The sequence below is a fragment of the Pundamilia nyererei genome, unplaced genomic scaffold (assembly GCF_000239375.1).
Source record: "Pundamilia nyererei isolate P.nyererei 1_Seehausen unplaced genomic scaffold, PunNye1.0 scaffold00069, whole genome shotgun sequence".
Taxonomy (NCBI): domain Eukaryota; kingdom Metazoa; phylum Chordata; class Actinopteri; order Cichliformes; family Cichlidae; genus Pundamilia; species Pundamilia nyererei.
The window spans coordinates 923,339-939,115 of NW_005187470.1; the positions used below are offsets into that span (position 1 = coordinate 923,339).

The 15,777-nt window shown below is 38.9% G+C and overlaps 1 protein-coding gene across 16 annotated transcripts in view; it reads right to left on the reverse strand.

Annotated features, from left to right (window-relative positions):
* Positions 1-4,389: 4,389 nt before the first annotated feature.
* Positions 4,390-15,777, reverse strand: part of LOC102213110 (calcium-activated potassium channel subunit alpha-1) — a 98,734-nt gene continuing 87,346 nt past the window's right edge. For 10 of the 16 annotated variants that reach the window (XM_005736402.2, XM_005736403.2, XM_013911680.1 and 7 more), the window contains 8 exons: positions 14,978-15,170; positions 13,932-14,045; positions 13,628-13,720; positions 12,543-12,673; positions 11,183-11,377; positions 9,646-9,764; positions 9,327-9,548; positions 4,390-4,558 (listed from right to left, as the gene is read on the reverse strand). In XM_005736402.2, coding sequence (XP_005736459.1) covers positions 4,537-4,558; positions 9,327-9,548; positions 9,646-9,764; positions 11,183-11,377; positions 12,543-12,673; positions 13,628-13,720; positions 13,932-14,045; positions 14,978-15,170 — 1,089 coding nt within the window. In that variant the 3' untranslated portion in view covers positions 4,390-4,536. The remainder of the gene's footprint in view (positions 4,559-9,326; positions 9,549-9,645; positions 9,765-11,182; positions 11,378-12,542; positions 12,674-13,627; positions 13,721-13,931; positions 14,046-14,977; positions 15,171-15,777) is intronic. The other 6 variants (XM_005736410.2, XM_013911682.1, XM_013911679.1 and 3 more) reach the window with 1 other exon arrangement.

The window sequence follows — 15,777 nt, forward strand, 5'->3', positions numbered from 1 at the left end:
TATACCTTGCCCCGGGGCCATGCTGGAATGGCTTTGAACATCTGAAAAACCTTGAGCTTCAAGCAATATCCACTTTCAATGTTCCAGCTTGACAGCAAAGCATAGAAGAATTCAGACTGTGGCGTTTATTTGACTTTTTGTTGTTCCAAGCTTTGGTTCGATTGCGCCTTTGTATAGTGGAAATACATTGTAAAGGTATAGTCCTACAAATTTGAAAAGTGTTGCGGAACCATGATTGGTTTTCGCTCGATTATTTTTAAATTTAGAGGAGTGGAAGGTTTTGAAAGTCAGGAGCAAAGAGAACAAAAAAAGAGAGAACCTTCTGCCTTTGTTGTTCTTTAATTCTGTTAATAGCCCAAGGTAAAGATTTATCTGCTCTTGTCAATTTACCTCAGTCTCAATATAAAGCACCAAGGTCACTTTTTCCTTGCCTGGCCCACAGGATTAAATTGTCATGTCCCTCTAATAGGCAGCACAGGGAATCATTAGTCCAGCTCAGCTGCCTGACTGATAGGCATTTCAGTCCAATCATGGGAGTGTGCCGCCACAGGCCAGCCAGTATTGACACTGTGTCAGGACTGAGAGGGGACGCCTTAATCAGGCAGGACACTCTCAACATTGATTTGACAAGCTGCCGTAATGACCCCCTTGTTTTGGTAAAGGATCACTGTTTATCCGAGCTGGCATTGATGCACTTGGAGTGCTGCATTGTCATGGAAACTATTATCACCCGTACAGCTGGACAAGAGTTGTCCTCAGAGGCTACAGTGGATTTCTGTGTTGCCGAGTGTGTGTTTGTGAATAGGCTTATGCACTCACAGCATAGCAAAGTTTCAGTCAAGGTATTTCTTTAATGCGAATAGATTTACATCATATCTCTGCATCTCTGTGATCATTTGCTTTTTTGGTAGTTCATTTATTTTAGTGGGATTTTTTTTTTTTTTACAGTAATGGTTTACACCTTCCAATAACAAGCGCAAGATCCCTGGTTCGATTCCACGAGGAGACACAAATCCCTTTGGAGTTGCACAGGAAGGGCATCCAGTGTAAAAATCTGCCAAAAGTAGCTTTAACCTTACTGTACCACAATCTCAAGATTTTTTTTTTGTTAGGGCACCCCCTCTCTTAAACAGCCTCCCCCAGGAGGTCAGATTGGTGAGCTTCCTATCATCGTCCTTTAAATCGGTCTTAAAGACATGTTTTTGTAAGCGGGCTTTCTCAGTGCCTCCAGCTGGAGCTACTTTTACATCGTCTCCTTTTGTGAGATTATTTAAGTTATTTTATTCCTTTAGTGTCTCGTTCTACTAGCTTCCCCTCAAAATTCAGTAAAACTTTTAAATTTTTCTATTCTTTAATGTTTATCAGTGTCTTGTTTTGTCTTTTAAAACCCTTTGTAATTTTATTTAAAAGATCCTATAAAGAAAGTTTATTCTTATTCTTCTGCTTAATATAATCATTGTTGTTTTTGTTGTTGTTATGTATTTATGTTGGATATTTCTAATTACTGTTATACTATTTAAGACAACTGACATTTTTTTAGTTGACATTTACACACAGTCACCAAAATTTCAGCTATACTGGTACTGAGAATTTATTATTATTTTGGGGGTTTTTTTCTAAAATATTTGCCCTTTTTAAAATAAAATAAAAATATTTTAATAGTGCATATAAAAATGTAATATTTTACAGTACAATTTTGTTACTTTCCTCTCTCTGTCACAAACTTGACTATGTAACAACTATTCACTTTTTGTGACACAAACCAGCAATGTCATGTGATTTAGGAGAGGCACAAAACTCAAAACTTTTAGTGTTTTAACCCAAAAATTTAGCATTTATATATTTTTTATAACATTTTTTAATGTTCTGTGCAATAATAGCTGATAATGTAACCCTTTAAAAAAAGTGTCAGCTCATTTATAATTTGACACAGTAAATCACTGCTTTGTAAATAATACACATATATAGTAGTCATAGACTGTTTTTAGTTTGATAGTTAGGCGTGTTTGTTTACTAAGAAGAGGTGACACTGCTGTTGGCAGGAGGATAAGGGAAATCAGCGGCCTCTCTGCGAGGTGTTAGACTGTAAATATTATTGGCATGCTGACAGTCTCCCACAGAGCCATGGTGTGTAAAAATCGTTAACAAGCACGATGATGGGCTCTCTCCATCCCTCAGGTGAGAATGTGGAGTGTGTTTTTACATCAGCCATTATCCAAGAGGGTACAACGAGGTGTTCTGTGTCACGTGATCCAAAATTGTGCAGCGTTATCAAAGAGATAGTGTCATTTATTTTTCTCCTTTTTGGGGTGCGCGTGTGTGTGTAAAACATCATTAACATCCTTTTAAAATCTGAGAAAATAAAGAGACAAGACATATTATAGAACACAATACATCTGCTTTTAATTTGTGAAAATACAAAATGAAATCATGTACAATTTATATACAAGGCTATTTGTACAAGACAATAAACAGTTTTTATTATTGTGTATGATGACATAGTCAGAAATATCAACTTAGCACTGGCATTGTCGATGTGCTAAAAAAAAAAAAAAAAGCACAAAATAATACAGACTAGACTGCAATGTTGAATGTCTCTCAACCCCACAGGTACTGTCAAACGGGAACACACTAGAAAAAAATACTTCACATTAAGCTTTACACATTTACATACAACTGAATTGCTTTCAGGCGCTGCTCTTGATGATGGATTGATTTAGAAGAAAAAAAGTTTTAAGACTTCTCAGACTGTTTGCGACAGTCGTAGCTATCTCCAGTGAATTTTTAAGAACGCTAAACTAGAAGCCTCTTTTCGCAGCAGTGGGTCTTCCTAGAGTCCTCCATTGGCTTCAGCACTGCCTGGCACATTACTGGCACTGAGGGATGGACAGCTTGGGTTTCCTCTGTGCCAGTAAAAATGTCACAACCTCTCTCATTTTACATCCAACATGAATCCTAGGCTGGACTGTTATGTGTCATATATGGATCGAGAACTTCATGGAGCAATATGTGCTTTTCTTTGCTTTTTTTTTTTTTTACCTTTCCTTCCCCCTCATTGATCCTAAAGTAAAGTGACAACAGTGCCAGTATAGCTGTGATTCATTATTAAAATAAGACATGATTAATAACACCACACACATTATTCTGTGCTTCCAAACAGAAACAAATGGAAATGAAAGATATGTAATCAGTCATTGAGGAGGTAAACAAAACAAAGTATTCCAAAAAAAAAAAACAAATAGCCAAAAATTCAGTTGGTTTTTTTTTTATGATAGAGCTGTTCTTCATGCATCAACAAAAATCATGTCTGTTTATGGCATTAAGATTGGTCATGGAGAACATACAAGTTGCTTTAATGGCCTCCAAGACAATCCTGTGTCAGGCAGTGCTTACAGCCAAAGGAGGACTTAAATGATGCCCACTTTATGCGATATGTGGCTTTTACATTCATCTTACCTACAAGTCTATCATATATGGTCATAGCATTTGGCTTAGCTGTTTATAGTGACTTAAGTAAATGGATAAATGTAAAATGAACAAACTTTTGGATTTTTGGTTGTTTTATAATTTCACCAAAAAAAACAACAACAACAAAAACAGCTCTATCATATTTGGCTATTAAAAAACAAAAAGAAATTTTGCAGATGCAGATACTTGTTAACACTTCCGGGGTTTTGGACAACTTGAAATAGCAACGTGAAAACATTTATAACACCTGAAAAAAGGCAAAAAAAATAAGACAAACATAAATGGATTCAGATAAGGCTGGACCCAAATGCCATTTACATATGGACACTGGCCGTCGTAACTGTCACAAATGTTGTGAATTAGCTCCAAATGGCAAAGGAATCACTGAGAGTCAGTCACTAACAATGCCATTGTGGTGGGGTTGCAGCTGGGTGTAAAATACACATTTTAAACATACTGTACAGACTAACTCTGCAACATTGGTTAACGTAAATGCAGAAGTAGTAGTAGTTGTTCATACACAGCTAAGAAGGCAACTTTTACAATTGCAAAACTTGATCCATTAATCCTAATAAACACCCCTTTTAGCAGTATTAGAAGTAGTTATTCTGTTTTTTTAACATTGCTTTTCTTGTTGACGTGACCATCATTCCCCAAAATAAACCAAAAAAGTCATGGAGTCTGGCCACTGCTAAAGGTTAGCTGTGCAAACTAATAGCTGAGTGACTGTGATATTTGACAACGATTGTCTTTAATGAAGATTACGTAAAATAAACTTGCTGCAGAGGTGAATGACGAAAGCAGTACATGTTCGCCTTATACGATGAAAAAAATGATGATTTGCGTTTGCAGATGAGGCGATATCTCAGATTCCGGACGGACGCCTACACGATGAGTCTTCTAGGAGTCCAATAACCAGCACGCGTCCAGAACTCAGCGCGTGTGCTCTGCTTCTCTGATGGGTGGAATCAAGCTGCTTGCGGATGTACAGTATATCGACTGATGTGATTGACGGCGAGAGTATTCACAGGCTTGAGCTTTATGGTCCTCTGGTGGGTATTCTGTTGCTCATCTGTAAACCATGTCTTTTCTGAGAAAGAGTCAAAATCATAAAAAGACAAGAAGGGAGGACATCAGACAGTTAATGCTACATGGAGGTCAAATATTTTGCATTAATATGATGCATTTTTACATGCACTAATAACATTTTAAAAAATGTTTTTTCTAAATTGTTGCTTTACGAAGGTATTTTAAGCTCCACGGTGAGTTTTTAGTGGTGGGAAAATATCACTCATTGTGTTTTTACCTCCCTCTCTAATATTTCAATCACGCTAGTGTAAAAATAGGACAGCAACCTCCTTGTGATTAGGAGAAATTAGCATTTGCCCAGTGATTGGATTTAATTGTTTTGCTGTCAGGGGTCTATTACAAGTAGTCATGGTCGCCAACTGGTTGCCCAGCGATTGAGCTTGCAACACCCTCCACCTCTGGATTGAGGGTGTTGCACGCAATGGCACTGCACAGATCGCCTGGTGGGAGGCAAACTGTCTTCAAATAACTGTAATCACTTTCACACAGATTGGAGAATGTTTGCAAGTAACTGCCGCCCTATTTATTAATCTAGAAAGCAAGGTTGCCTAGTGCCTGTGCAATTTTGCACTTTAATCTCCATCCCGTAGCAACTATTTGTGGAATTTCTGCTTTAGGTTAGAATGTAAGATGTTTCTGTGCATGTAGACAAGAGTAGCATAAGATTTGTGATTTTCACTAATTTAATTACCATTCAACTGCAAACTGAGAGCAGACTCTTGGTGCAGTTTGAGAGGGCAAGTGACGGCGAGTGGTCGGAGGCAATAGATCTCAGGTTCATCGTGCACATTTGCAATAATTTTGATTGTGTTGCTGTCTCTACTTTTGTCTCCTAGTGCGATTGTAGCATAATGCCATTCATCTTATGGCCATTTTTTAAAAATATACTGCCATGAAGCATGCAGCTTTGTTGAGTCTAAAGACATGCAAGTTCCAGTGAAGCAAAATCTCTTCACCAAATTACAAGTTAATGCAGGACTTCCACCTTCATAATTATTATATGTATACGTATATTTTCAAACTTTTGGCTTGATGCAACTTTTTCTGGTTAAGAAGGAAATAGATAACCTGACATTCTACAATGTGATTCATCCGCTTGGCAAAGTCCATGGTCATGACCTAAGGCTGTTATACTGTGGTGCATTAATACATGTGCCAGCAACAAAACATTAAACAACAGTAAAATGTAGCATCAAACCATTCAGTTGCAGTCACACATTTTACAGTCAAACCCGCTGTGAACTGTGCTGCTTAGGTCACGACCATGCTCTCCTGAAGCAGTCATTTGGAAATGCTAAACTACTTGGCTTTCATTCAGAGGGCAACATGTCAGCAGGGACATGACCGTGTTCAGTGCAAGTATGTAATATCATGCATATTCATTCACTTCCATACCTTGGCCAACTCTACTTATCCTTGTTGCACTTTGAAAAGAGAAAGTAGTACACTATGTGTAAGCTAAGTGGGAAAATACTAATGCGACCATTAATAACAGAAAAGGCAGAGCAGGAAGATCGGAGGCATAAAACCAGCAGATGATCTCATTGCGTATGGATTTGGAGTAGGTTAAACAGTAGGTTGCCACTAATCACAAAAAAAGATAACGAAAAACAACATAGGTCATGTAAAAATATCTTTAAGTGCCATTATTATGCATCCAGCATAATAATGCATGTCAGACAGCCATAATCTTCCCATGCCTATTGTTAAAGCAGTTTTAAAAAATTATCTCCAAGTTTCAGATGGAAATACCAGCATGCAGCTGCACGTCAGATGTTTTTAAATCAAACGAATACACTGGTGTGTTAAATGGATCTGTGTAAAAAAGTGCAATGCATCGTATTAACTGAGCATGAGCAGTATTGTTAACCATAAAAAGCCTGTAGTGTTCATTCAGCAGCTGTGACACATAAGCATTCCCTTTGAATGAATGTGAAAATATTAGGATATTGCTATTATTTGTAGAATGCATACCTCTGTCAATTCTGCAAAGTCCCTTCACTGTGTTAATAACAGTAAAATACTGAGATACCTGTAATCAATATATACTCAGAGACAGACAATTAAATTAAACCAAACAATCTTAGACCCCATCCATACCGGGAATATATTCAATAAATATAACCGGCCCCATGAACCGAACCCATGAACTTAAGGTTCATCAGGACTCTTGGGGACAGGCCTGATTAACAACATTTAGTAATTAATGCAAATAAAAATACTGCACATGGCACAAACAAGCTTTTGTGATTCAAACAAGTCTGTACTTTATGGTCCAACATACATTAGTAAAGACATAAAATGAGTTAATCGGAAGCACAGAGGCATACTTATAGACAGTATAAAAGATGGATGTGGGTCCTGAGCCTGACAAGTGGAGCCGATACAGAAGCGCCCCAATGTTCTTTGCCCAGCAGGGAATTATTTCCCTGGTTCCAAATAAGACTTCCTGTTGTATAGACGTACATGGAAAAATAGCTCTAAGCTTCATTAGTCTGTGAACTCAGTAAATATGCAACTGGTGACTTTAATCAATAGTTTCAGATAATATGGTTTATTTGGGAAATTATGACTGTTATTCAACTCATAAAGGAGGATTTACAGGGAATGCTCATTATCTAAAGACTTGTGATGGCGAATGCGATGAAGTGTCTTCGGTTTCCAACCTCTCTGGTTTCAAAACTCCAAGAAATCAACAACCTTTTATATATCGATCTTACAGTCTTTAATTAAATGATTCACCTGATTCATTATGCCAACTTGCAGGCACTCTATAACAAACACCTGCCAGACACCACAGTGTAATTATAATAGGGTATATTGCACTAAAAGTACAGGTTAAGTGTACTTAACAAAGGCATTATTTCATTATGGGACCTGGTAGGCTTGCACTACATTGGTACAGCCTATAGAGAACAACCATAGTGTACAGATAAGTCGTGAAACTCTAAGTGTAGCTTAGAGGCTCTGTCTTCTTGTACAGTGTAATGCTTTACAGCTGTTATGTTTCTATATTGCAAATTGCAAGTTGAAAGCTTATGGATAGGAAATGGATTCTTTACCTTTTTAGAGTTATCGAGAGAAAGAAAAGCCAAATACATTTGAGGACACTGCTTTTGTTCAAAAATGGGCTGGGGCCACCTGTGAAGAATTATCTACACAATCTAAACTCTGACTTCTGTACATCTGGTAAAAAAAAACAACTTGTAGGTATACGTGGTACCATTATAAAGGATTGATGACTGATCAAAGTGGTATCATCCAGTCAGCTGCTTGTGTCTTGAATACACTATGGTTGAAGCTGTCAGCTTATCAATCACTTGAAAAAAGTGTATGTGGTCGGGGACTTGGTAAGCCCAAACATGATGTTGAATTGGGAAAGTCTAGCCAAAGTAATAAAATCTGGAAGTACAAAATCTACTTTGAATAACTATCCCTGCTTCTAGCTAAGAGTTAGATAGAATGCCATGTACATTTCCACAGCAGAAACGCCTTCCTATACCGATTCACACCAACTATAGTGTCATCTGTGGAGACCACAGGTGTAGTAAGGCTTCAAACTGAAGTAAGACCTAAATTGTGAAATCAAGACATAATGATTCCAGCTCCTTTGGTTGCAGGTCGAATACTCTGTAGAGAAAAAAATGCTAGCTATTGCTGCCGTATGCTGACAGTGTAGTACTCACTGCTTCATTGAACCTTGACTTTAAGCAGTTACGGGCCCAATTTGCAGCGGTGCATAGAAATTCTGATTCAGTTTACCAGTCTAATTACTGGTAATACAAGTGGTAATCATAATACATGAAAATGTCTCTTCACAAAGTTTAACAATTGTAGAATAAAACTGAAATGTGACATTCACATTGTGCGGGTCAAACTTTATTAACAACCGTAACATTTTATGCTTGCAAATTGTCTTGACATAACTAATAGTTCACGGTGGCAAGTAACATTTAACTAAAAGCGCAGCTTTCTAACGCAAATCAAAAGGCATTGAGAGGACACGATGTGCAAGAATTCATTGACATGACATGAACCTTTAAGACGTGTAATTTTAAAAGTGCAATTTAGTACAATAAGTTTCAGCTTTAATTCGAAATTAAACAAAACTTGGAATGCTACAAGTGGAAAGAGACGGTGGCCATAATCACAGAGGTGCTGGATATTAGCAAAACAAAAAGGAAAGATGGAGGTTGTACAATGTTTGTCACTTACTACCCTGAGGGTAATTACTTTGTCATGTTCTATGATGTGTTTGCCAGTGTCACATATATAATAATATCCTTTTCTTCCACGTTAGATGGAGGTTGAGAGGAGTCTGTGTGTATAGGTAAGGCTTTCGTAGTTAATTAAAAGTTGGTAAGCGGTTAACTGGACAGAATTAGTTGTAGAAACCCTGATCTATATTTGCACTTGACTCAAAGTGAACTAGTCAGGATGTTTCTACTGTTCTTGGCTTTCAAATGCACAAGAATGTGGGACAAAAACAGCTAATGGATGGAATGAAACTCAGAAATAAAATGCTCAGTCCAGGGGAGTTCCAGTTATTCTTTGACCTGCAATATTAGCCAATCCTGCTAAAGTGGAAACCCAATCTACACTAAATTGCTTTGTTAAACACAAAAGTGGCACATACATACACCGTCAGACGGACATACACACTTTGACACTCAGACGTGTGAAAGTCTGTCTGGACAAACAAGGCAAACGCTGTCGGCAGGCACCGGTCACGGACATAGACAGTCACAGAGCTTTAGAGGGGCACATACTTTTGTTTGTCTCGCGAGTCCCTGCTTTTGGCTCGGTTGGTGCGGTTGGTGGTGGGGATAGAGTGGACGGAGGAACTCTTTTTGCTTGAAGAATGGGATGAATGGGAAGAATGGGAGAGGCTGGTTCGAGACTGGCCAGCGTTGTGGTCAAACTGCATCAGGCAGAATATCAGGTCTGAGGGCACCAGCTCAAATGCATACGGTGGATTGGTTATGACATATCTAGAGGAAAAAGGGACCAGATGTGAGGCCAGTTATAAATAAAGTAATACATGAATCCATTATTATTTGGATTCCACTCAAATGCAAGAACACATACCGTTTGGTACACTGGCTCTGTGTGTTTAGATGTGCGTCTCGTAGCCGATAGATGCCAAAACACAACATGTTATAAGTTTTTAGGGCTTTACAAAACAGGTCACCATAACAACCACCATCCTGTAAGAGAGAACACAAAACTGATGAGTACACAATTTGTATTTTGTAAAACCAACACTAAAAATACATATTAACATCATAGAAAAATAGAATCTGTGTTACACAACGTAGTCTTTTCTTTTCCCTTGCATGCTCTTTGTTGTGTTTACTGTTGTCTATGTAAATGAAGGACAAAATTGTCTCCTGACCACACTCAAATAAAATCACCAAATAGATCTCTAGCATCAAAAGTGATAGCATTACGTCTTTATCTGATACAGCTGGATAATAAAGCAGAAAGTCATGGAAATTAAGCACTACATTAACTCTACAAACTCGACAAGAAACACAAGCATTGGACAACAACATTTTACAGCACACAGTTAACTCATTCCAGTTGAAGTGGAACTGCCACAATTAGAGGATTCGGTCACCAGGGTAAAGCAATGATGGATTTCATGGAATATTAGAGAATATTAAGAGAGCCATAGCACAAAATAAAAGAAGCCTCCTTGGCTCATTAGCTTTGTTCTGCCATTTATAGTACTGTACAGGAGTCTTGAGCCACCCCTCCTTTGTTTATATTTAGCTTCCTAAGAGTCAGACTAAATTTTAAGTTGTCTTCGGAAATAGCTTTCCAAGCTTTCTGAAGGCTTTTAGTTTTTCTTTGGACATCGGCTGCTTTCCGTCATTTTCAGTTCAGTTCTTGTACCTGACCACTGTCAGAGGATTTTTTTTTTTTTTTTTAAATCATATGAATCATTCAAGCATAAATAAAGGGACCTAACAGACGGGATGAGTTAGGAAAACAAGAAAAGAAGATTTTAGTCACTTCATTACTAGCAACCTGTCACAAAACCCATCAGTTGTTCCCATGTCTTTAGTTGATTTGGGTTTATGAAAAATACCAGCAAACAGTATTTTTGGACCAACAAATGTAAATTCCCAAAATATATTAGCTTGAAGCTTGGTATATCTCATGGTGTGTAGTGCGTACTTAAAAAATTTGAGGAAACTGAACAAGTAGAGGACAAAAGAAAAAGTGGAAGGCTTTAAAATCTATCTACAGCAGATGACCAGTGTGTGAGAGCTGTGTCCATAAGAAATAGGAAACATCCAGCAAAGACCTGAAACACGACCTGAGAAATGCATCTGGCTCTTCAGTTGATCCATCTACGTAAGTGCTAACAATCAGTCAATATGCTATTAAAACTAACATCTTAAATAAATGCCAAAATACTTATTTGATGCTCATTCTATAGATAAATATAACTTTATTTTCTATTCATTATACAATTTCAGCTATGTCACAATCACTCAACACAGTTTTACATCCCCATCCCATCCCTATTACTCTGCATCCTTCAGTAACAGCAGCTCCCACAAAGCAAGCTGACAAAAATGTCCTTAGCCCCCAGGTGACAAGACCAATCACTTACCCCGAGGTCGGCAAAGGGCCCATCGTACAAGGCCAGCTGTGCCACGCGACACCTGTCCCTGTTTGCCAGGGTCTGTGGTGTGCTGTAGCCACCTCTTAATGCATTCTCCTCTGCCAGCAGCCCCTCCAGCTCCGGTGTCGCCCCGCCCGTTACCAGCGTCCGGATCAAGGTGAGGATATTATCATTGAAGTATGTCTGAAGGAATGAAGTTAGAGGGGGTGAGTCCTTAAGCAAACACTCCCAAAGTCACAACTGAACCTTCTCAGCGTGCCAGGCAGATTGAATGGTGCTATCTAACCCTGCTCTGTCGCATCACATTGGCCTGAACATGGAGTGAAAAGACAGGAGAATCCAGTTACTGCAGGTCACACCTACTTCCATCAGAGCAGCGAGTCCATGTTCACACTTGTACAAGGATTTATTACTTAGCTTTATATAAGAAAGAAAAAAAGTCCGCTTTATAAACCACACACTAAACCTGAAGATATACTCCTCTCTGTAATTGTTATCTTTCTAATCCCTCCTCAGTTATTGCTTTGCTGATTTTAACAAGGGCAAATGTCTCCCCTTTTCTTTTCACTGCAGTCGCTTGTCTCCCCCTGCTTGTACTGCATGGTGACATCTCCCTTGGCTGCTGACAGCACTATTGACTCAGATGATGGATGAGGGCTGTCCATTAGGTAGCATTACCTTTGTCTACACTGGAGCACACTTGAAGGCAGCTTTGTTCTAACCTCACTCAAACTGAAAGGCAGACAAATGAAGCCATCATGCCTTGTACAAGTTCCAGTCTTGTCATTCATTCTTTTAACAGAGGACCAGAATGTGCCTACTTTATTATTTGTATTATTTTTTTAGATTTAGTTGTAAAGCTCGGCCAATATATGATTTTTAAAACCGATACAATACTGATACCGATATTTGGCAGTAAAGAATTCAGTATATTAGCGGTTATTCTTTTTCTTTTAGACACACGACACAAAAAAACATTTGTTATGTGTCATTATTAAGGGTTATATTTTTTATTTCATCTCATCCAAGAGGGTTCTTCAGTTCCATAACCAAAAGGTTATGGAGGTATTTAAACCCAAGTGGGAGTTTCCCCTTTGGAGATGAACATGTGTTTCATCACATGAGCTTAGCAGAGCCCTATTAGGGTTTAAATACCTGGGATTCTCCACGTTTTGCTTCTTGGACTGAAGTGAAACAAACAAAAGCCCAATCTTCTTCTTTTCAAGCTCTTAAGACTGCTGATACAGCTTTATCAGTAAGTAGCTAAATATCAGTCGATACCGCGACTATTTAGTTGACCTATTTTGCAATTGACAGATGTTATTAGAAATTCGATTTTTTGACTTACCGCACTCATTAAGGAATCCAGCACACTGACTGCAAATGCTGTCCCACAGGCAAAAGGCTGTGTGAGGTACAACTCTGTGTCTGGGTCGTCGTCATCATCTTGATCCAGGAACTGAACATTCGAGTCATTCACTATGGGGTAAACGTGTTCATTTTATTAGCTATTTCAGTTCAGCTTGTTTTTTTGTTGGGGGTTTTTTACTGCACACTGAGTCCAACATGGCAAATGCTTGAGTCACGTGAAGAGGAGGACACAACAATACAGCGGTTGTGCACAACAGTCAGTAGCAGCAGATATGGACTGTATTAGAAATCGGTGAATAGTTTCGCATATTCTCCTCATTTGCTTAGTTCCAAATTTGGACCACATTTTAGTTTCTTTAAAAGAACTAAAATGACATATGTGTCTGGTGTTTGTATCCAGCCTTGTGGCCAACTTGCCTCTGCCACATTCCATATCCAGGCCATTCATGCACACTCATGACACCATGCATATTGTCAAAGTTCCAGGCCTTAACTTGAAGTCCTCCTGAGGTCACTATCAGTAACACCATTATGCCATTGTTTGTCTTGTAAATCCAAGACAGAACTTCCAATTACTTGTACTTGCATGTCAAGTCAAATGAAAGTATTTCATTGCCCCAGAACCTTCTTTAAAGATGTCTTTGAGCACAAAAACACATGCAGTAGCTGGAAGAAAGTAATGATGTAAAATTTAGTTGGAGAACTGCTTCTTCTGTGAGGACAGAAATAAATGTCAGTCATATCGACAGGGCTGAGATGAAAGAAGGGCACGGGACAGAGAATGTGATCCGACAGAAGATGCTATGAAAACAGCCACAAGGACTTCTGAGGGATCAAAGACCCTGTAATTCTTAGAAAAATAAAAGGGAGAAATTTTGCTTTGAGATAGGGAGCCAAAACAAGACAGGCAATTTCAACCAGAACCAAGGGTAAAATGTGCTCAAAGTGATGCCATGGGAATGGACTGAGCCTCTTGTGCAGCACGAGAAATCAAAAGAAAGCTGATATGGAGGCAGCAGCAGTTACGACACTGCAGTACAGGACAGAGGCACTTCTTCTTACCCAGCTCAGTTATCATTTGTATGCTGGTCCCACTGCTTTTATCCTGACTGAATGAAATCACAGGCAGTTTTTTGCCTGGCTTTGCTAATGGCGCTAGACAAGTGTTAAGGAAAAACAGTTACTGGTACATGTCAACAAGGGACAAAAGCATAAACAAATTCCACTTTTAGTACAGTTAATCAAGTGATGACAGCCTCTAATTGCATAATTTGTGTTTTCGGAGATTTGTTTACAACTACTACACTGAAAAGAACATAAAACAGCAGAGCTAGCATATCAATCAACACGTAGCAGCAAACCATACCTAGTTCTGTTATGATGGGGATATTTGCTCCAGTGGTGACAGAGGTCTGCCTCACCAGTCCATGGACTGGACTATTCTCAGGAGATGATCTATCCATTCCTGGTGGTGTGAAGCCTTAATGGACATACATGTCACACAAAGCACATCAGTTAATACTAGGTTCAGTACTTGATTTTAGAGGTTACGATAATGCACATCAGCAGAACTAATGTGTCGGGGCTATTTCATCTATTTGCAGCCGCGAGTGAGGTGTAAAGTGCAGTGTTACCATATTCTTGACAACGACCAGTATTGATTTATATATAATAGATGTGACAAACAGCTCATTTTGTTTCCCTTTGATTGTGTGTGCATGGAGACAGAAACATTTTACAAACATATGCAAAAAAAGCATGTACAATATGGAGTCATGAAATAGAAAATCAGTGACGCAAGATTGAATCCAAATTGACTTGACATTTCTTGCTTTCCTCAGACTGACAAGTAAGCACATTAAATCAGTGATGCTGTATGTATAATACATAGGGTATGTTGTGATATCCATCACTTACTGCTGACTAAGCAGCACCATGCGAGGTCATACATGTATTAGAGGAATAATGAAATTGTTGGAGACCCTACCACCACCACACCCTCCACCCGTCGCGAGGCCAAAAGGTTTCTAAAAGGATTTCTCTCAGTGCCAAATAATGGCCCCTTACTGAAGACCATCTGAAGCTAACTGAGTGCTTCAAGTGTCATTTAGAAAGCTATAACACGCAATTTTAATACATTGCACACATTAGTTTTATGAAAGTAGTCTCAGATATTGAAAAATAACAATGTGCAAGCCAGGCAAATCTCTTGTGCCAGAGCTGTGCTTGTTGCCACCAATTAAGTTTGTGAAGAAACCAGTTGTTACAGTAACCTGAGGAATAGTCAGCTGGGTTTACTGTCAAACACAGTGACACCAGGTCAGCCAAGCAGCACCCACTGAGGAATATTCTCTGTGCCAGGGCCCTGTCCCTTCCAGGCAGTGCAGTGAACTATGATAGGGCGCTCCTTACCTTGAGAATTAGCCTGCAAGACCCCGATGCTGTCATCAAACTGCATAGATTTGATGTTGAGTGACGCCAAGATGCATTCTTTGTCCTGCAGTGATGCATCGTCAATATTGTTCTGATTGGCTGACAGAATGACACACATGTCGCAGAGGTTGATGTTGACAGCCCTCAGATCTGCCCTACTCAACGGTGTGCCCTTTGAGAACCAGTGAAGGAGAGAATTTGTTATCTCACCTATAAGGTACAAGAAATAAATCAAAGTTTTGAACGGCAGGCAAACTCGAAACTTCTGTCGGCCTCGTGTGCATGCTCCGAATTATACTACGCGCTGCTGGCGAGTCCTGACAAATGCTGCTACTGCTAAATATGTCTTTCACAAAGTCTTTTAATGGTGGAACAAAAAAAAAATTGTGGATGCTCATATTAAACATGAACAAAGTTTCAAATAATGAGGTCAGCGAATGTGCAAGTATTCACTATAAGCTCGAGCTTAAGACTTTTCAGGCCAGATTTACTAAATGGGACAAAAAAGCATGTGAGGGAAATCCTCATAGTGCTCATGGGTGTGGTTAGTTTAATGGTTGTGCCTATAAACACAAGCACAGTCAGTTCATATAAAGTGCACAAGTTAAGACATGTTTGTTTCTGTGTTAAATATCAACGCAATTAGCAGTAAATAATAATAATAATGGATTGCATTTATACAGCGCTTTTCGGGGCCCTCAAAGCGCTTTACAATTCCACTATTCATTCACTCTCACATTCACACACTGGTGGAGGCAGCTACGGTTGTAGCCACAGCT